At 30.9% G+C, this 22,410-nt stretch overlaps 1 protein-coding gene across 3 annotated transcripts in view; it reads right to left on the bottom strand.

Annotated features, from left to right (window-relative positions):
* The window catches only part of Alk (Anaplastic lymphoma kinase), a 43,960-nt gene that overhangs the window by 5,842 nt on the left and 15,708 nt on the right, over positions 1-22,410 (bottom strand). For all 3 annotated transcript variants that reach the window (XM_070295027.1, XM_070295028.1, XM_070295029.1), the window contains exons 5-23: positions 22,241-22,369; positions 21,932-22,087; positions 21,703-21,842; positions 19,284-19,450; positions 19,109-19,203; positions 17,768-17,869; positions 16,043-16,232; positions 15,613-15,760; positions 11,956-12,108; positions 11,570-11,726; positions 11,275-11,466; positions 10,786-11,031; positions 10,602-10,700; positions 9,045-9,240; positions 7,668-7,947; positions 3,375-3,667; positions 689-914; positions 439-555; positions 101-364 (exon numbers count right to left, since the gene is read on the bottom strand). In XM_070295027.1, the coding sequence (XP_070151128.1) occupies positions 101-364; positions 439-555; positions 689-914; positions 3,375-3,667; positions 7,668-7,947; positions 9,045-9,240; positions 10,602-10,700; positions 10,786-11,031; positions 11,275-11,466; positions 11,570-11,726; positions 11,956-12,108; positions 15,613-15,760; positions 16,043-16,232; positions 17,768-17,869; positions 19,109-19,203; positions 19,284-19,450; positions 21,703-21,842; positions 21,932-22,087; positions 22,241-22,369 (3,350 nt within the window). The remainder of the gene's footprint in view (positions 1-100; positions 365-438; positions 556-688; positions 915-3,374; positions 3,668-7,667; positions 7,948-9,044; positions 9,241-10,601; positions 10,701-10,785; positions 11,032-11,274; positions 11,467-11,569; positions 11,727-11,955; positions 12,109-15,612; positions 15,761-16,042; positions 16,233-17,767; positions 17,870-19,108; positions 19,204-19,283; positions 19,451-21,702; positions 21,843-21,931; positions 22,088-22,240; positions 22,370-22,410) is intronic.

Below are 22,410 nucleotides of genomic sequence, written 5' to 3'. Positions count from 1 at the left end.
CTTATAATGAATAAAACTTATATTAAATGATAATTTAAAAAATATCTAATGAAAATAATTAAATACAATTAAAGCAACTATAAATTTTTCAAATATGCACCTTGCAATTTCCCATCATCTCATCATCACGATCGTCATCATGATTGTTGTCACTGTAAGTTTGCTCGAAGGTATCCATGCTAGAGTCGTACGCATTGTATATTCCTTGTCGATATTCTCCCGGTCTTGCAAAAATTGCTTGTGATTTGCAATTTCTATTCAATTTTTCATTCTCGGAACTATAAGCGGTGCCACGTACGGCTTGACCTACACGACGTACCACGGATCGAGGATCGATGATTCTCGGTTGCATATATCCATCCAGCTGTTAGACAAGTTTAAAGCTTTTTTTTACATGTGTGTCAGGTAAAACAAGATATATTTTACAATTATACCTACATCAGACTGTACATTAATGCATTCTGCCTCCGGATCCGGTCTCATGATTGTTATTTCACGATCGCAGATCGGCAATACGTCAAAATTAGGCGTAGGATGATTTATGACATCTGGATCCTTTGTAAAATGAAAGATCACGTTTTATACAATTTATTGATTAAATAATAAAAGGTTAATTTAATTAAATAATAATAGGTTTATTTAAAATAAATCTATAAAAAACATTATAGATTTTTAATTGCATTCTCACCTGCAAACAATAACCGATCCTTTCGGCGATAGTAGAAAAACTTGGCCTGTCATCGGGCTGTGGATGCCAGCATCGCGTCATAATCCCATATATAGGATCTGGGCATCCTGCAGGTTTTTCTAGACGGCCACCGGACGTCACCATTGACATAACTTCGCGATTTGCACATCCGGTGTAGGGCATATATCCAAACGACATAATCTCCCATAGGAGCACACCGAAGGCCCTAGATAGAAATCAATTATAAATATATTGTGTGCTTGAATCGTATCTTGACTAGATAAGCAATCATTGGCTATTATCTAGAGGATTTTTAGAATCTTGAAGAATGTTGTTGAAATCTCTAGAAATCTTATAATTAAGATATTAACCCAACATGTAAGATAATCTGCACGTGTGAAGCCAAAACTAGTAACACTCTTATTGGAACACGTACAATACTTTGCTAAACAGCACGCAACGAATCAATTAACAAAATCAGTACGAAAAATCGTACCGTGTGCCGCAGGCTTTAGAGACGCCACACATATATGTATGTATATATATATATATCAGGGTTGGGAAGTAACGCGTTACTTGTAACGCCGTTACCGTTACAGTTACTTTTTTTCGGTAACTGTAACGGTAATGGCGTTACAAATTTTATTTGTAACGGAAAAAGTAACTTCGTTACATTTTTCGGTAACGAGTAACGAATTTAACAGTTTCTTTTATCGTTACTTTTTTCAAATTTTTTGATTTATTTAAGATATTATTCTTGCTATTGTGCGTGATAAAATTTTTATCTTAACCATAAAGCCGTAAGCAAATCGACCAATTAGCATTCTTATTATGTTGTAAAAATGCTTGAATGTGATTGATCAACTTATGGCTCTTGCAGACCAGTGCGATGACGCGACGCGTGATATCCAATGAGAGCTTTATCTTTTCGGAAAAGCAGAGCTCTCATTTACTACCAGTTCTAAGTACCTTGCAACGAAAATTAGAAAATCTCAATAAATCTGACCTTATAGATTGCCATTCATTAGTTGAAGCTATTCAGCAAGGTTTAAATAAAAGGTAACTTATTAATTTGATTAATACATATGTTATTTAATTTTAAATAAGGATTTAATTGAAAAATATTATTTTATTTTAAACTATTGATTCAAAAGTATTAATTTCAATAAAACAAACAATGTCGCTTAATTTACTATATTTGATTTTAGATTTCTTACAATATTTGAAACAAAAGAATTAATAATAGCAGCATGTTTACATCCAAAATTTAAGTTAAACTGGTTAACCGGAGAAAAAAAAAACGTGCTGAAAATTACTTGGAGGATTTATTGGGAATCCGATCAACTGAAAATTCTTCAAAAGCTGGAAAATCTGACGATCACGATGATTTTTTCATTTTTGAGCAAAAAACGGTGCAAAATGAATCTGATCAAGAAGAATTGCAACGGTTTTTAAAATCAAATAATTGTAATATAGAAATGTTAAACGACTATCCAAAACTTTAAAAACTTTTTATTAAATATAATACAGCTCTACCAAGCAGTGCATCTGTATAAAGAATGTTTAGCATCGGTGGCTCTGTATTAATACCACAAAGAGGGCATTTAAATGATGATACTATGGAGCAACAAATTTTATTAAAAATTAATAAAGAATTTCGATAAAATTTAATCATTTATTTTGTAATAAACCTTGAATGAAATCTTGCTTACAATTTTTTAAAAGTTTTTCTTATGCAAAATAATTTATTAGTTTGTATTGTAAAAAAGTAACGGAAATTGTAACGACTCGTTACTTTTTAGTAACTATAACGGTAACGAGTTACTTTTTAAAATTAGTAACGAGTAACGGTAACGAGTTACTTTTTAGAAAAAATAACGGTAACGGTAACGAGTTACTTTTATAAAGTAACTTTCCCAACCCTGATATATATACATACATGTTGTGGCGTCTCTAAAGCCTGCGGCACACGGTTCACCCTGTATATATATTTTATCGGGTGAACGCGATAAAAAATCCATCATGTTTTTCTCGAAAACAATTAGAGATAGGGGAAGACGCCCATTATTTGTAGAACATGTTGGGACACATATTTTGGTGAACTTAAACTTGACATTGAACTTGATTTTGAACTTAACCTTGAGGGTCAATTAAAGGTTAACTTTGTTTTCTTAATTGAAACCCCCCATTTTTTATTGCATATTCTTGTAGCTTATCTCGAGAGCTTTCCAAAACACTATAATAAAATATTTTTGCATTAAGTACTTTTTGAGTTTTTTTATATCATAATCTGACATATTTTGATATCAAAAATATAATATCTCGTAAAATATTTAATTTTCGATAATCTTACTATAATACTTTTATGTACAGAATAATGAGACAAATCAATTAGTATAAAAAGAGATAAATAATTGTTTAAAAAAATACATTGTAAATAATTACATACTTTTTCTTAAAAACAATTATTTTTTACCGGATACCCTGTATATATACATATATACAGGGTGTCCCAGACCACCCGTATACCCCTTTTAAAATGAAAATAAATGGTTTTTATCAAAAATTGCGAACATTTTTTAAGTAAATATGAATAATATAAATAACAAATAGGAAAGCACTTTTTTATATCGAAAATTGTTTGAAATTGAACAAAAATTAAAATTGTGACAAAACACAATCTCACCAGACATCAGTTTTCGTAGTGAATATACCATCTAAAAAGCTCTCAGGTGGCATCCACTTTATGGGTAGCATTGCTTTGCCACCTTTCCTATAATAATCACTTCGATAAATGTCTCTGGCCATACCAAAGTCCGCAATCTTAACAGTACGTCCTGATGCTTTGGTAGTCAATAAACAATTCCTAGCGGCAATATCTCGGTGTATAAAACGCGCTTCTTCCATATATTTACAACCGTTCGCAATATCATAGCCACACATGATAAGATCCAGCATCGTCAACGAAGTAGGTCGATCCTGCAAATCAAGAATATATATATATAGGGGTGTATGGATGAAAGCCATTTATTTTCATTTTAAAAGGGGTGCACGGGTGGTCTGGAAAATCATGTGTATGTATATATATATATATATATATATATATATATATATATACATGATCTTCCAGACCACCCATATATATTGTATATATATACAGGGTCTTTCAGACCACACATTTCTTTTAAAATGGAAATAGATGGCTTTCATCAAAAATCGCAAACATTTTTTAAGTAAATCGGGTATGCTCTATCAAATGGTGATATTTTCAATTTTTGATTCCGATCTGATACGACATCCGGACCGAAAGTTGTATTTTTTGAGGGGAATACAATACTTTTTATAACAGATTCGAATTTTACGTGAAAAAATAAAAAACTTTTATATCAAACGTTTTTCCTGAAAATGCCTGTGTCAACCTTAAAATTAACCTTGAAAGTAACTGTGATGAAATTATGAACTTACTTTCAAGGTTAATTTTAAGATTGACAGAGGCACTTCCAGAAAAAACATTTGATATAAAAATTTCTTATTTTTTCACGTACAATTCGAATCTGTAACAAAAAGTACTATGTTCCCCTCCAAAAGTTCAACTTCCGGTCTAGATGGCGTATTTCCAGTCAAAATCAAAAGTTGAAAATATCACCATTCGATAGAGCATAGCCGATTTATTAAAAAAATGTTCGCGATTTTTGATAAAAGCTATTTATTTTCATCTTAAAAGGGATGTACAGGTGGTCTGGGACATCCTATATATATACGTCTATCTATTGGGTTGAGTAAAAAGTCATTGCGTATTTTTTGTATGTTTTTCAAAGTCATTTATTTATATAAAGAACAAAGATCAATCAATGATATATTTTCCGTTTTGTTCGATGACCTTTTGCCATCTTTCGGTGAGCTTCATAATTCCCCGTTCGTAGAAGGACTTGTCTTTATTGGCGAAAAACTGAACAAGGTGCTGATTTACCGCCTCATCTGAATTTAACGTTATTCCACGCAAGGAGTTTTGAAGAGAGCGAAACAAGTGGAAGTCTGACGGCGCAAGGTCAGGCGAGTATGCTGGGTGGGGCAACACATCCCATCCAAGCTCCAATAATTTTTGACGGGTCGTCAAAGATGTGTGTGGTCTCGCGTTGTCGTGATGGAACACAACTCCTTTACGATTGACAAGCTCCGGACGTTTCTGGATGACAGATTCGTTCAAACTGTTCAATTGCTGACAGTACACATCCGAATTGATTGTTCGGTTCCTTGGTAGGAGCTCAAAAAACACCACACCCTTCCAATCCCACCACACTGAGAGCATAACCTTCCTCTGATGAAGTTCTGCTTTTGAAGTCGTTTGAGGCGAATCATCACGTCGGGACCAAGACCGTTTGCGTTCCACATTGTTGTAAACAATCCACTTCTCATCACCAGTTATCATTCGTTTTAAAAAAGGATCGTTTTCTTCACGTTTCATGAGCATATCGCAGATGTTTATACGCGCCGTCAAATGAACTTCTTTGAGTTCATGAGGAATCCAAATATCGAGCTTGCTTTCGTATCCCAGCTTCTTTAGGTGAACGTGAGCACTTTTTTGACTGATCTTCAATGTTTCTGCAATCTCTTGTGTCGTGTAACGTGGGTTTGACTTGATCAATGCCTTTATTTTGTCGTCATCAACCTCGGTGGGCCTTCCTGACCGAGGAGCATCTTTGAGATCAAAATCACCAGCGCGGAATTTCTTGAACCAGTTTTGGCACTGACGTTCTTGTAGAGCATCGTCACCGTAAACTTTACGCAATTTTTCACAAGCTTGACGCGCGTTCTTCCCTTTACGGAAGTAAAACAGTAAAATATGGCGAAAATGCACAGTTTGGTCTTCCATCTTCAACTTGTTGCAAAATCTTCAAAACTCAACCAAATCGCTCAATTTTTTTTTTAGAATGAAGCTTAAACCGTCAGCTGTTAAACGATATATGATAAAAATATGTGTGAATGACTCTAGTACTGCCAAAACTGAACTAATGCCATCTGTTGCAAAAATACGCAATGACTTTTTACTCAATCCAATATTCCAAAAATTCACTCTCAATTAAAATATACTCTATCTAAAAGTATTTTAAGGGTAAATGTTTACATTAACTTACACCTCACGGATCGTTTTCATTTTTACATATATTATAAAGGGCACATTCCTAACTAACACGCACTTTGAATTTTGGCGCTCTCTTCTGGTTCCAGAGATATGCAATTTTAAAGTTTCACATTGTTTTAACGCTTTTTCTATTATAAAATAAGTAAAAATAATGTTTGTTTACGTTATATTTGTGTAAAGCAGACGTGGAAAAAGTGTTTGTTTACATTTCCGGAAACGAAGCTCCTTGAATTTCTCCATTTTCCATGCGAAGCGAAGTTCAACGCAAACCTATGTGGCTAGTTTTTAAATAATGGAGCCCTCCCTGCGGGGAAGGGCAAAACATACTGTCTCCACGCATTTACTTTTTAATGCGGAAATATAAAGTGGAAGTTGTAAACCCATGTGAAATCTTACTTCACATTAAAAAATATATGGATGGAAACGGTATGTTCCGTCCCCCCCCCTGCGGGGGGCTCCACTATCAAAAAACTAGACATATAGGTTTGCGTTGAACCTCGCTTTGCGTGGAGTAGCAATTGTGAAAAAGTATAATATACAATTTTTTATATCTTATTAAATGATATTTATTTTATAAATCATTTGTAAGAGGATATACATCTGGCATAATGTTAAAAAATTCATCAATACGTTTATCATAATTAAATTAACGTTTAAATAAAAACACGTAAACAAAAGAAATTCTTAGCGAAAATATACTGACAGTGACGCAAATGTAAACAACAAAATATAAACACGTAAGTAAGATATATAGTAGTGAAAAGATCATAGAAATAAATCCGAAAATTATGATACTTCAAAATCGTATATCTCTGAAACGAGAAGACAGCGCCACAAAATTCAAAGTGCGTGTTACTTAGGAATGTGCCCTCTATAATATATGTAAAAATGAAAACGATCCGTGAAGTGTAAGTTAATGTAAACATTTACCATATGTTTTAATAATTAATTTCAATTTATATAATAACAATATAAGTAAACAACCAATAATATCATTAATACAAGCTGAATTATGCAAATTAGAAACTTGCACATTGCTTCCTCATCATTTTATCTCACAAAGTTTAAGCTCCTTTAAGCATGAAGATTTTTCAATTTTTGCTTCCTCATAGAGGAAGCTTTGTGAGCGAAATAAAAAGATAAAGAAGCAATCATCGATCCTCATTAAATTCAATACCCATCATCTTTTAATACTCTATTTAATACTCTATTTATGTAAAAAAATTTAACCCGATATTTCAAAATTTGCAAAAGTTACAACATATACAGACATTTCTTAAAAAATTCAAAATTTTATAAATAATGAACCCTTTCACCGATTTTCACCAAATTCAATACCAATCATCTTTTAATAATATTCTATCCATGTAAAAAAATTTAACTAGATATCTCAAAAATTGCGGAAGTTAGCGGTTGCACAACAAATTGCGTACATACATTTGTACATGCATATATACATACATATTGTACATACATACATACATACATACATATATACAGATATTTTTTAAGAATATGATTTTTCGACATCTTAGAACATTCTGAACACATTGGCATAAAAAAAATAAAAAAAAAATTTGTCACGAAAACAAAGCTTCCTCTATAAGGAAGCAAAAAAATAGTACTACTGTTAATAATATATAATTAAATGATTTAATAATTTCTAATAATGATCAGGAATCTAGATAAAAAAAATATAAAAATATTTATGTGAGGGATTACATCTACAATTATATTTTTCTTGATCTTAATTTGCATACTCTCTATATGGTATTGTTTCTCTCTCTTTCTCTTTCTCTTCCTCTTTCAAGTTATAATAATGTTATTAATACTTACTGGTCGAGGCCTTTCTTCGCGTAGGAAATTCTTGAGATCTCCTCCGGCTAATAACTCGAGAACAATGTATCTTGGATGTTTATCAAAAGAAACACCAATAAAATGTACTATATTGGGATGATTAAATTTGCTCATTATCAATGCCTCCATCATGAAATCAGCTTCTGCTTGCGTTGTGGATAAGGATGGCAGCGTCTTTACAGCAACAGGATGTTCCTCGCCGCGTCGATATTTATATACGCCTTGGAAAACTTCGCCAAAAGCGCCTTGACCAAGAGGTCTGCATTTAAAAAAATGTAATCGTTTTTATTTTATTCCATAATTAAAATAAATAGTTTTTATCTTATTTCTTATTTAAATTTGGACGAAAAAAATTCTGAGAAAACTTAATTTTAAGGACAAACATTGTAAGAGAACCAAATTTAACTTATAAAATTACTAAAGTTGGTATATATATACTATATACAGTGTGTCCCATTTTAAAAGTTCCACCCTCATAACTTTTCAGGATCAATGTTTGAAGGAAAACAATTCCAATAAAAGTTGTAGGGAACAAAGGGGGCTATCTAATAGTGACCTTGGATTTGACATTAAAGGTCATTTTCAAGGTCATTTGAAGGTCAACTTCCGATTTTTGAATGGAACCCCCTATTTTTCATTACATATTCTTGTAGCTTATCTCGAGAGCTTTCCAAGCACTATAATAAAGTATTTTTTCATTAAGTATTTTTTGAGTTATTTTATAATTTAATCTGACTTATTTTGATATAAAAAATAAAATATTTCGTAAAATATTGTTTTCGATAATCTTACCGTAATACTTTTATGTACAGAATAATGAGACAAATCAATTAGTGCCAAAAAAACAAATAATTGTTTAAAAAAATACATTGTAAAAAATTCTTTTAAAAACAATTATTTTTTATACTAATTGATTTGTCTCATTATTCTGTATATAGAAGTATTACGGTAAGATTATCGAAAACTAAATATTTTAGATATTTAATTTTTTATATCAAAATATGTCAGATTAAAATATAAAATAACTTAAAAAGTAATTAATAAAAACATACTTTATTATAATGTTTTGGAAAGCTCTCGAGATAATCTACAAGAATATGTAATGAAAAATAGGAGGTTGCATTTAAAAAACGAAAATTAACCTTCAAATGACCTTGAAAATGACCTTTAATGTTAAATCCAAGGTCACTGTTATATAGCCTCCTTTGTTCTCTACAATTTTTATCGGAGTCGTTTTCCTTCAAACGTTGATTCTGAAAAGTTATAAGGGTGGAACTTTTAAAATGGGACACCCTGTATATATATATATATCTGATTGATGCCAATTAATCTTGGCTAAAATATGTTCATACTAACTTTACTAAAGTAATGTTATCGCGGGGTATTTGCGGTAAATCTTTAAAGCTATATAGATTGCCAGCGAATTCATAGTTGGGGTTGAATTCGGTCATCATTGTATCCGATACCGCACGCAGTGCAGTTAACTCTGTACCATTACCAAACATCACTTGACGGCGATGCAGAAGCTCTTGTTGGTTTTTGTACCGTTTATCTATCGAAAAATGCAGCAATAAATAAGTATATCATAAGAAACAAATTTATATAAATTACATAGGACAATTAATAAAAAATGGCGAAAATGTACCTATATAATAATTAAGTAAAGAGAAACTTATTTTATATAAAGATAAAATATTGTTTATAAAATTATTTTAGTCTATCCACTTTTCCAGTATCGATACAGTAAATATGATTAATGAAATGTAGAATGAAACTATTTGTGGAAACTCTGTCGTGGCTTACAGAGAATGTTTATTATGACATTTTTTAAATAAGTCTTTAATGTTCTTTAAAACTCTTTGTTTATGTTTCAATGGAAATTTGTTGTTCTTTGAACAAATACACGTATTTGTTCATCTATTTCGATTTGATTTCGAAATGCTTTCGAAATTTAATGCTGTCGTTGAGAAAAGAATATTTTTCAAAGCCATTAGAAAAAACTGTAAAAAAACCACAAAAAGTATTCTGCAAGCATTCATCTATCAAAATATAATGTTTTGGCATAAATCTTGTCAATCATTGACTGTGTTATTCACTGTACCGATGCCAGAGAAATTTTGTTTAAAATGAAAATATATTTAAATACCGCGTATATACACAGAGTGAGTCTTTTTAATCTTAACAGGCAAATATCTCAAAATTTGTAAGTTTTAGAAGGAAACTTTTCAGACAAAAGTTATTTGGTTCTAATGGGGAAAAGAGACAGGAATATTAGTTAGACTTTGGATGACATTGTTAAGGTCATATCAAGATCACATTAAATTTTTTAAATTGAAACCTCTATTTTTTATTACATATTCTTGTAGCTTATCTCGAGAGCTTTTCAAAACACTATTATAAAATATTTTTTTATTAAGTACTTGTTGAGTTATTTTATATCATCTGACATATTTTGATATATAAAATAAAATATCTCATAAAATATTTAGTTTTCGATAATCTTACTGTAATACTTTTATATACAGACTAATGAGACAAATCAATTAGTGTAAAAAAAATAATTGTTTAGAAAAAGTATGTAATTATTTACAATGTATTTTTTTAAACAATTATTTTAAACAACTTTTGTCTAAAAAGTTTCCTTCTAAAACTTACAGGTTTTGAGATATCTGTCTGTTAAGATTAAAAAGACTCATCCTGTATAAGCATTATAGTTCAAAATTCTTAAAATATAAAATTAATCTCATTATATTTAATTTGTCGTATGTGTGTGTGTGTGTGTGTGTGTGTGTGTGTGTGTGTGTGTGTGTGTGTGTGTGTGTGTGTTTCTATATTCTAAATATATAATATAAAATATATATGTATATTTATAAATTTATATATTCATAAAAGATGTATTTTAGACATATTTACAGGATATTAGGCAAATTCCGATAATGGCGAATAGGCCAATGATTACGACTATAAGTGGGATCATGTATGTTTTTTGTGCATCTTTGGAATCGTCGGCCACTAAAAATCAAAACAATTTTTCATTTTATTTATATTTGTATGAAATAATGAACATAATGTGTCTCTTATAAGATTTTATACTTACTAATACAGGATTTGGAATCGTTACTGAGCAACCAACCCTGGGGACAGAGACACTTGGTCTCATTCATATACCGATCGAGTGCAACGCAACGGTAATCACAACCGCAACCACTGACCGCGGGTATGATAAGAATCTCGCCCGAGCCATAATGAGCTGCAGCTTTAAAGTAAATGTTAGCGAGCTTACGACTTGCATACGAGTAACCACCCTCGCCATTCCCAGAATCCTTGTGTCCGGTAATACCGCCTTAAAAATGCAAAGTTATATTTTTAGAGATGAATTTTAAGAATTCATATAATTACAACATTTACTTAATTTAACTGTTCAATTCCACTGTCTATTCGTCAGTCTATTTTAATTTAAATCTGGATAAAAAAATCAGGATAAATTAAATATTAATTATTTTAATTTAAAAAAATTAGTATCAATATTAAATTTAATTTTAATATTTTTAAGATTTTTTGTCCGGGGAATTTAATTCTTATTTACCAACATAACCACCACCGCCGCCCCCTGTTTGACAACCTCCCCCACCTCCACCGAAACCTCCATTACCGTAACCTTGATCTCCGGATTCGCAACCGAATCCTCCCAAACCTCCACGAATCAGTGGCATCCCCGCGGAATTTTGTTGATTGGAATTGTTAGTCCACAAACAGTCCCAACTGCCACCAAATCCGCCTAGAAGCCGTGATATTCTATTCAAGTTTATATTTCTTACTCAAAATTTTAATCTTTAAAAAAAAATTCCGAAATTTTATGCATTTTTAAAATGACTATTTACCTAAGTCCTTTGAAGTCACGGATGGAGGAGATGGAAGTTTATCTGCGGGAACAGGACCACGTCCGTGCTGTAATCCGTCCTTCGTCAAAGGATTCAGCCCTAAACCACCACCACCACCCGCGATTAAGATAGGTTCCAGTTCGCCGTTGGCTCTTAGCTAAAATCATTTAAAGAATTAATGTGCATGATAGCGTATAAAAAAATGTAAGATCTCTCTCTCTCTCTCTCTCCTCCCCCTCTCCCCCTCTCTCTGCCCCACTCTCCCCTCTTTTCCCCTCTCTCCCTCTCTCTTTCTCTCTCCCTCTCGCTCTCCCCCCCCCCCCTCTCTCTCATTTATAGGTGTTATGATGCATATTAAAAAAATACACATCAAGGATATTATTTACCACGAAGATAACTGTCGCACCACCGCCACCACCACCACCATTCTTAAACTCGACTTTCTTCACTTCTCGCACTTTCGATGCGGTGCCATGTGACACCGATGCTTCGTGCGATTGACCCGGTAATTGACAATTGACTGTCTTCATGCCGAGATTCTGGATAACAATGTAATAAAAATATAAATACAAGGCGTGCTCTCTAATTGATGGTACAACTGAGAGGAGAAGATACGTAAGTTACATTAACATGAATTATTTAACGCTATCGTGTATTAAGAATAAGTTTGATACACTCTATTTTCAAATATAACAAAATATATTTATAGTTAAATAAGTTATTTATAAAATATAATTTCTATAATAAAACACTTTGTTTTGTGTAATAGATTAATATATTTTTATTTTTATACTGTCTCCGAGATAGGCAAAGAAAGAATATCTCTAGACGAATTCATCAATTACAAATATACATATAAAAATGAGATAATTATTTTTAAAACATCCATAGAGAAGAAAAACGTTATTAATTTTCCAAATGTAATTTTTTTATGAAAATAAAATTTTATATACAAATAAATAAACTTTTTATATATCCTACATTTTTTGTTACATATTGTATTATATATATATGTATTATATATGTATTATATATATATATATATATATATATAGAGTAAAACCGGGTACTTTTTTGGATTTGTTTTCTTACAAAAAATCAGAGAGTAAAAAAAATTTTACTGACCGTTAGTAGTCTTTAGAGGACTTAAACTACGAGAAAATGAGGCTAATTGCTGAAAAAAAAATTTGATTACCAAGGATAACAAGATTTTTTGGAGAAGTCAAAATACCCGGTTTTGTCCTATCGGTAGGGTAAAACCGGGTGCCTATTTGAAAACATGTAAGACACCATGCAATTACAAAATCTAAATTTATTTTAATCAAAATACAATATAAAGATGTATTCTATTGACAAAAATTACAAATAAAGATATCTTCTTGTTCTACATTGCTGCTGCAAGACTTTCTTATTTATTTTTTTAACTTTAGGGATCTCAAAAAGCTTTTTTTTAGTGGTTTCTTTTTTTGAGTGGTAGTTTTCGTTTCCAACTGTTTTTTGTACGGAGACAAAATCAGGATAACAGTTTTTTCTCTTTTCATTACATGAGATGTGTAGATACCCGGTTTTGCTCCAACACAAGGAAAGTAAGAAAACGGCGGTTGTATATTCTGCTACAAAGTGACGATCAAAACCAGTATAAATATGCTCTTTAATATGCACAGAATGCAATGCTGCATGTACCGAAGCAGATGCTCTGTGTAAGAAAAATCCATAACAACTCGATTGTTGTCCCGATATCGATTTTTTGTGGCCCAAAAATTTTGAACTTCTCTTAAAAAAGAAATATTAAGCGTTGTTACGATCTTTACGGAACACCTTGTATATATATAAATGTAATTAAGGGTAAATTCTTGAGATCATTTGGAGACGATTTTTCCTCAACGAAAATGTCGAAAGAGGTCATCATTTTTTGCAAGTTACCAATTTTTTCCAACTAAGCTTTAAAATTCTCTCTCTCTCTCTCTCTCTCTATTAAAATCCATCTGAAATTAACTAAAGAATATGATTTTAACTCTCTATAAATCTATAAAGTTTAGTTTGTAACAAGCTCTTTTTTTTTAATTGTTTAAAACACAGAAATTATTGATGCCTCGATATTTTTGCTGAGGAAAAATCATCTAAAAATGATCTCAAGAATTTAAGCGTTGTTGCGATCTTTACGGGACATCTTGCTTCTATACCGAGTGTCCCCAATTTAAATGGCAAAACTTCAAGAGCGTGTAGGGGACCGAAAAACTAAGACAAGAAGTCCTTTAGAGATTTGCTAGTTTTTGCTCCATTTTAGAGAAAATTGCAAAAATTCAATCTCTCATTGTCAGTTGCTCTCTTGAGTTGATTGGCATCGAATAAACTTTCTGCTTCAAGATTTCTTACATATGTAAACACTTGATGTTATCCTTTACGGTGTCAATCAATTCAAGAGAGCAATTAAGAGACCGAATCATAGATGTAGTGCACCAAATATCACTAGAACAATGTTTAGCTGCAATTAATGAGGTCAGTGCTAAATGTAATGCTTGCATTGCTGCAAGAGAGCAACATTTTGAACAAATAGATGATAATTAAATAGATGATAACATAAATAAAATGTAAATAAATAAGTAAAAAAAACGAAAATTTGTTTTGTTTCTTTTTTTGTTATTTTCTTCAAAATGGAGCAAAAACGAGCAAACCTCTAAAGGACTTTCTGTCTTAGCTTTTCGATCCCCTATACGCTCCTGAAGTTTTGCCATTTAAATTAGGAACACCTTGTATATGTATAGGGAAAAGTAGGGTAAAACCAGGTAGGCGGGTCAAATCAGATACTCCAGTTTTTTTCGTGATAAGTGCTACTATCTTTGACTAACTTGTGTTAGTAGATTTATGCCAACATTATTTTGAGATGAATTGTGTCCACGTGTACACGATATTTTTTTTTTTTGAGAGTAGTTCAAAATTTTTGGATAAAAAAAGATCGATAGCAGGACAAAAATCGAGTCATTATAGATTTTTTCTACATAGAGCATCTACTTCGATAAATGCAACATTGCATTCTGTACATATTAGAAAATAATATATAAACAGAATTGGAAACGTTACTCTATAAAAGTAACGCTTATCGTTACCGTTATTTTTTTTTAAAAGTAACTCGTTACCATTACTCGTTACTGATTTTAAAAAGTAACGCGTTACCGTTACCGTTACTTAGAAAGTAACGATTCGTTACTTTTTTGTTATGTTTTTGTTTTTTGTAATGCTAAAATAAGCTATTAGATTATAAAATTATTTAATAAACAATATTAAATGTAATAATCTATGTTACAATTAAAAACTCTAAATTAGTCTCTATATAGCAAGCGTTTTTTATATTAAACTTATTTAATGATTCTAATTTTCTATGTTAATATCTTTACTTTTTAATACACTTATCTTTATAGGAATTTAAATTGTAATTTACAAATTTCAATTTTGTCGAAAATTTTTATCAAACATTGTTTTTAAATATTGATAAGAGAAATATTGATATTATTAAGAGTGTATTCCAATATTCATTGCCAGTATTGCAAAATCTATAATTTACATTACTATAGATTTTTAATACTGGCAGTGACTATCAGAATGCAGCCTATGATAGAAGGCTACAAAATATTTTTCAAAAAATACATCTATCTATTGAATAGATATATAAGATAATAAAGAACCAAAAAATAACGATAAAAGTAACGGCTAATTTGATACCGTTACTCTCAAAATGTAACGACGTTACAAACAGAAAAAAGTAACGATCGTTACCGAAAAAAAGTAACGGTAACGACGTTACAAGTAATGCGTTATTTCCCAACCCTGTATACATACATATATATACATACATACATATATATATATATATGTATATATGTATGTATACAGGGTTGGGAAATAACGCATTACTTGTAACGTCGTTACCGTTACTTTTTTATATATATATGCATATTATATATATATATTTGTATAATGATTTACATTTGTCTCTTGATTATATTATCAATTTATTCATTTCTATTTACTTAATATATACTCACTTTAAGACATGCGTCTATTCCCGCTTGACCTACTATGAAATATAGTTGGTCGCCTTTTTGGAGCTCTATCACACCGCGAGCAAGGGCACCCAAAGCGTTACCCAATCCGTCAGAGCCCCTTCCTCCTCGTGCTCCAACGCTGATTAAACTGTTTTTGGAAATAATTTACTAATTGAATAGATAGAAACAACATTTTGCGGTAAAATTGTATTTATCATTTTCGCGCATCTCACATGAGTCATCTCAACAGTATAATTTTTCGATTAATTATAAACACAGTAACAAATATACACAATATACACTTGCAATAATATACAATAGTGAATGTACTAATATAACTATTTTAAACAGCTTCTTCTTGCGTATTTTTAATACGAGAAACAATGACTCTTCTCGTTATAATTTTGTATCTTTTGACATATCTACTAACGTGTAGTATTCACCGCGTGGTGCGGTCCATCGTTGAACTCCGTTAGAATTAAAGATCGGTAGCTTACTCTCCTGATCTGATATCGACGATGGCACAACTAATTCTACATCGGTGCTATTATGTTCCTCGGCGCATTCCTCAATGGTAGGGCCCGTTCTACCAGTAGCTCCGCAAGCGGTGATCCGGATAACTAAAAGGAACGTATCAAATAATTTTATAATCAAGAGACACGATAATAAATAATTTTATAAACAGCGACACTACAGCATATCCATTTCCGGAATGACAAGTTTTTTCGGTCATTATTTGGGGATAATTAATTTTTTCTTTTAATAAAACAATATTTTAAGAAAATAATTGTATTAAAAAAATAATAGAATTTTACTTAATGTTTAATTCTTGATTTATTTTGAAAATCTCTTTGACGATAGAAAAGATAATTCGCGTAAAATTGAGTTGATTTGCGTGATATGTAAATAAACTTTGTGCAAAATACATTGCAAACGAAAACAAAATATTTTTCAAAAAGTATTAATTCTTTAAACTATTATGTATTTTTCGGATATACAGAGTGTCATAGACCACCCCTTTTCTTTCAAAAACTAAGCATTTATAGAAAAACGTTTTGAACAAAAATTGTATGGTTTTGAGAGAAACATAAGATGACGTCATTGGTTTGACCTTGGATGGCATCGTTAAGGTCAGGTCAAGGACGCCTTTAATTTCTTAAATGGAACCCCCCATTTTTCATTATTCTTGTAGCTTATGTCGAGAGCTTTCCAAAACACTATAATAAAATATTTTTTTATTAAATACTTTTTGAGTTATTTTGTATTTTAATCTGACATATTTTGATATAAAAAATTAAATATCTTGTAAAATATTTAATTTTCGATAATCTGACCGTAATAATTTTATGTACAGAATAATGAGACAAATCAATTAGTATAAAAAATAATTGTTTTTAAAAAAATTATTTACAATGTATTTTTTTAAACAATTTTTTTTTGCATTAATTGATTTGTTTCATTATTCTGTACATAAAAGTATTACGGTAAAATTATCGAAAACTAAATATTTTACAATATATTTAATTTCATATATTAAAATATGTCAGATTAAAATATAAAATAACTCGAAAAGTACTTAATGAAAAAATACTTTTTTTATAGTGTTTTGGAAAGCTCTCCAGGTAAGCTATAAGGATATTCAATAAAAAATAGGGACTTTCATTTAAGAAATTAAAGATGTCCTTGACTTGACCTTAACGATGCCATCCAAGGTCAAACCAATGACACCATCTTATGTTCCCCGCAAAACTATACAATTTTTGTTGAATGTTTTTCTCTAAAATGCTTAGTTTTTGAAAGAAAAAGGGTGAACGGGTGGTCTAGGACACCCTGTATTTTGTATCCGTAAGAAAATTAAAAATCTAAACTACGCGTAGAAAACGTTAAAAAATACAAAGAAGAAAAGTCTTTAAAGAAAACATGTCGAAAAAATACACAAGATACTTCATTAATTCTTACATATAAAAAATCTTATTAAGAAAATAAACGTGGTAACAAATAACAACAATAACACTATCAAAATATGCTATATTGTATCAAAATATCTTATTTTATTTCTATAATAAATATTTGCGCGATATTTACAATAAATATGACATTTTATCAATAAATTTATATTAAGTTTAATGAGAATAGATGCATCAATTTTACGTACCTGTTGTCGTGTTTATGAAACTTGGATGTGTCGGTGGTACCCTTTCGAATTCAATATCGGGATTAAAATAATTAAACTTGCCTACAACGTCCGGTGGTACGCCTAAATAAAAAAAAATGTTTGAAAAAATGTATAACTAAAAAATGGGCAAGTATATACAGCGCCGTCCTGGATACTATAGAATTTGTTTGCGATTCGTATCATATAATTTTGTTATACTTTTTTCAATTGATAAGAAAGATAATTCAATCAATTTTATTCGAAAGATTTTTTTGAGACGCAAATAAGTTTTTATCAACTGTTTTCAATCGAAGAAAATTATACTTTTAGCAAAATGTTTTAGCGTTATAATTACCACCATCACGAGATCATATGCGACTGAATCTTCAAATTACCCTAATCATGTATATATGTACCATATACACAAGGTGTCCTAGACCACCCGTACACCCCTTTTCTTTTAAAAACTAAGCATTTTAGAGAAAAACGTTTTGAACAAAAATTGTATGGTTTTGAAGGAAAAATAAGATGGTGTCATTGGTTTGACCTTGGATGGCATCGTTAAAGTCAAGTCAAGGACACCTTTAATTTCTTAAACGCAACTCCCTATTTTTTATTGCATATTCTAGTAGCTTATCTTGAGAGCTTTCCAAAACACTATAATAAAGTATTTTTTTATTAAGTACTTTTTGAGTTATTTTGTATTTTAATCTGATATATTTTGATATAAAAAATTAAATATCTCGTAAAATATTTAGTTTTTGATAATCTTACCGTAATACTTTTATGTACAGAATAATGAAACAAATCAATTAGTAAAAAAAAAATTATTATTTTTAAGAAAATTATTTACAATGTATTTTTTTAAACAATTATTTGTTTTTTTTTGCACTAATTGATTTGTCTCATTATTTTGTACATAAAAGTATTACGGTAAGATTATCGAAAACTGAATATTTTACAAAATATTTTATTTTTTATATCAAAAATGTCAGATTAAAATATAAAATAACTTAAAAAGTACTTTATGAAAAAATACTTTATTATAGTATTTTGGAAAGCTCTCGACATAAGCTACAAGAATATGCAATAAAAAATAGGAACTTTCATTTAAGAAATTAAAGATGTCCTTGACTTGACCTTAACGATGCCATCCAAGGTCAAACTAATGACACCATCTTATGTTCCCCTTAAAACCATACAATTTTTGTTGAAAACGTTTTTCTCTAAAATGCTTAGTTTTTGAAAGAAAAGGGATGTAGGGGTGGTCTAGGACACCCTGTATAATCATAAAACATACATATATATACAATATAATATAGATATATTTGTTGAACTTACCAATGGCGAAACATTCTCGACTTAAGGAAATATCGTCAATTGCTATATCACCTGTCGAAGTAATCCCTCTGGACGCCTCAAATTGCAAAAAAAACCTATAAATAGTAAATGTCGCAAAAATTAATCAAGTTTTGCATTATGTGCATACATTTGTCGCTATATTTTTTACAATTACCTATATCTTATGTCAGGTAGAGCAACTGCCTCATTATTCCAAACGTCGCTGTTAGTTTTAAAAGACCACCACAATCTGATGGTTTGATTTCCAAACGGTTTTACTTGGACTAGATAAAGTCCAAGAGATCCACTATGTGCACCATACTTGTGGTAGAAAAAACGTATCTAGAAAAACACACAATGATAGATATTACAAATGCCTCAATGTGGCTATTTCTAATGCGTTTTCTAAAAAGGGACATTTGCAGAAAGAACACATCCAATATCATATTTATATATCATGATCATTCCTATAATAAAGAAATAGACAACACCAAACAATAATTGATATTGCGACATGTGTCGTATTTTTCACAATTAAACGATAAATAAATGGCGTATCACAACAAATAAATTAATAAAGAGATTACTTTGCTATTTGGTGTCTCGTGTGAATTAAATTCTTAAACCCTCTATTTTTAGATATAATGTATTGACACAGCATCTTACAATTTTATTAATCATTGCTAATGCCATTTATGTTGTCAATGGATCTTTTACTATATTAAACACATAAAACTGACTCAAATACTTTTTTCATTTACGATAGATTGCACGCACGCACGCATATACAAGATGTCCTAGACCATCCGTACACCCCTTTTCTTTCAAAAACTGAGCATTTTAGAAAAAAACGTTTTGAACAAAAATTGTATGGTTTTAAGGGGAACATAAGATGGTGTCATTGGTTTGACCTTGGATGGCATCGTTAAGGTCAGGTCAAGGACGCCTTTAATTTCTTAAATGGAACCCCCCATTTTTCATTATTCTTGTAGCTTATCTCGAGAGCTTTCCAAAACACTATAATAAAGTATTTTTTCATAAAGTACTTTTAGAGTTATTTTATTTTTTGTATCAAAATATGTCAGATTAGAATTGACTTGACCTTAACGATGCCATCCAAGGTCAAACCAATGACACCATCTTATGTTCCTCTCAAAACTATACAATTTTTGTTGAAAACGTTTTTCTCTAAAATGTTTAGTTTTTGAAAGAAAAGGGGTGTGCGAGTGGTCTAAGACACCCTGTATATACATATACATATAGGGTAATTCAGAAATATTTGTACAAAATTTGGGTTTGAGTTCTCCGCACATAAACAAAAAAAAAAAAAAATGTCGTAGACACATCTATCCGATAATACCTTTGTGAGTTATAATCGAAAGATTACATTCAATTCAGTAGCATGGGCTGACTTAAATCCACTACATTTTTGTCTGCGACATTATAAAATCTAGTTTATGCAATTAAAATTGTAAATGAAAAGACGTTTCACCAATATATCGTAGATGCTTGCCCTAACCATTTGCAACCGTCATGGGATCTTTGAAAGGATGCGATAGTCCGTGATCCGACGTGCCCATGCGTGCATCAAAGCAGGTGGAGGACATTTTGAGCATTTGTTGTGAATTGTGAGTAGATAAACAAATGAATTGAAGATGTATTAATTATATCGATTATATGTCATTGTAGCTATATTTTGTCAGTTTTTATCGTTGAAGTCATCTCTATTAACCTGGCATTTCCATCACAAAAAGATCGAGTTTACTCTTATAGACAAACTAGCATCGCCACTTTTTCACGACGATTTTTTAAAATCAAATGTTGAGCAATAAATTCGATATTATATGTGCAGCAATAAATGAGAGTAATAAATTAGGAAAATATTTTGAGATCAAAATCATAACAGCAATTAATTGCGTTGATAGTTTATTCTTGTAGGCAAACTAGCACCGCCACTTTTTCTGGTCAATTTTTCTAATTAAACTGCAAGCAATAAATTTTGAAATCGTTTATTTTGAGAGCATTTAATGAGCAAAATACAATACTATAACAACTTGATATTGTTAGCTACTTATTTTTTGATGATTTTACTTTATATGTTTAGATAAGTATGTCGTATTATATTGTTGTTGGTGCATAATTAAAAATTTAATATTTTCAAAATCTATTTGCAGTATCTTTGAGCAATTAATTAGCAATAAATTCTAATGTATTTGTTTTTTGATTTGCGACTCGCTATAAGCGTTTTTTAGAAGTGGAAATGCTAACTTGATGGCAAGTTAGGTCTGACCCCATCTTTAATATCATTTTCCTGTTAATAAATAGTAGCAATAAATTCGCGCTTAGAGTAACAAATTAGCACTTAATTATGCACTATAACTGAACTCGATATTTCGTGATAGGGGTGCTTAATAGGGGTGTTGAAATCTTTCGATTCTAACTCATAAAACAGGCATTACTGGATGTTTATGATATGTTTTTTTTTGCTTATATGTAGAGAACTTATTCCCAAAGTTTGTGCAAGTATTTCTGAATCACCTTGTATATATAAGCAAAATTGAACATAATAATCGTATAAAATTACAAATACATACTTGACACGAGTAACGATAAGGACTTTTAGGGTCACTGCTGTAAGGTGGTGTCGGATTGTATAAAGGACTTTCAAGGGTGCCTCGACTGCCATATCTAATAAATTGACTCTTAGATGCCATATTCACGTACGCATAAGTTCCTGTCAAATAAGAGAGGGAAGAGGATAACAATATATTATTGTGCATATGTCGTGTTTCTCTCTTCGCTCGATCTAAATCAAGCGCGCACCTGTTTCATTGCGATAAGTATGATCATAACTGGGTCCGGTTCTTATGGATGGCGTGGCACCTCTATAAAGGGTCCAATTTAAAGGTCTCCCAGGAACATTCGTCCATCCACACCAACCGTTCTCAAAATTGCATCTAGCATTCTCCGGTATTTTGTCTGTAAAAATGTTCAAAATTTATATATGTTTACATATAGGATTTAACACAACTACTCTCTCAAGCATATACATATATGAAACATAAAAAATTTTTAGAAAGATTATTAAAATTGGGAAAAAGAAAATGTGTGATTTTATTTCTTGTAGTATACCACAATCGAGTGCTTCATCTTCACCATCGGCGCAATCCTTTGTAAAGTCGCAGATACGAGTCCTATTCAAGCACACACCGTTGTTACATCGAAACATATCCTTCGTACAGGCAGCACCAACTGGCGATTCTAGATAAATGCAAATATATTATTGCACATCAACTACTGAA

The sequence above is a fragment of the Polyergus mexicanus genome, unplaced genomic scaffold, assembly GCF_030449975.1.
Source record: "Polyergus mexicanus isolate NDT 795.1 unplaced genomic scaffold, iyPolMexi1.0 SCAF_4, whole genome shotgun sequence".
In the NCBI taxonomy this organism is placed as follows: domain Eukaryota; kingdom Metazoa; phylum Arthropoda; class Insecta; order Hymenoptera; family Formicidae; genus Polyergus; species Polyergus mexicanus.
Note: the sequence above shows the minus strand (reverse complement) of the source record. Positions and strands in the feature narration are given on the sequence as shown.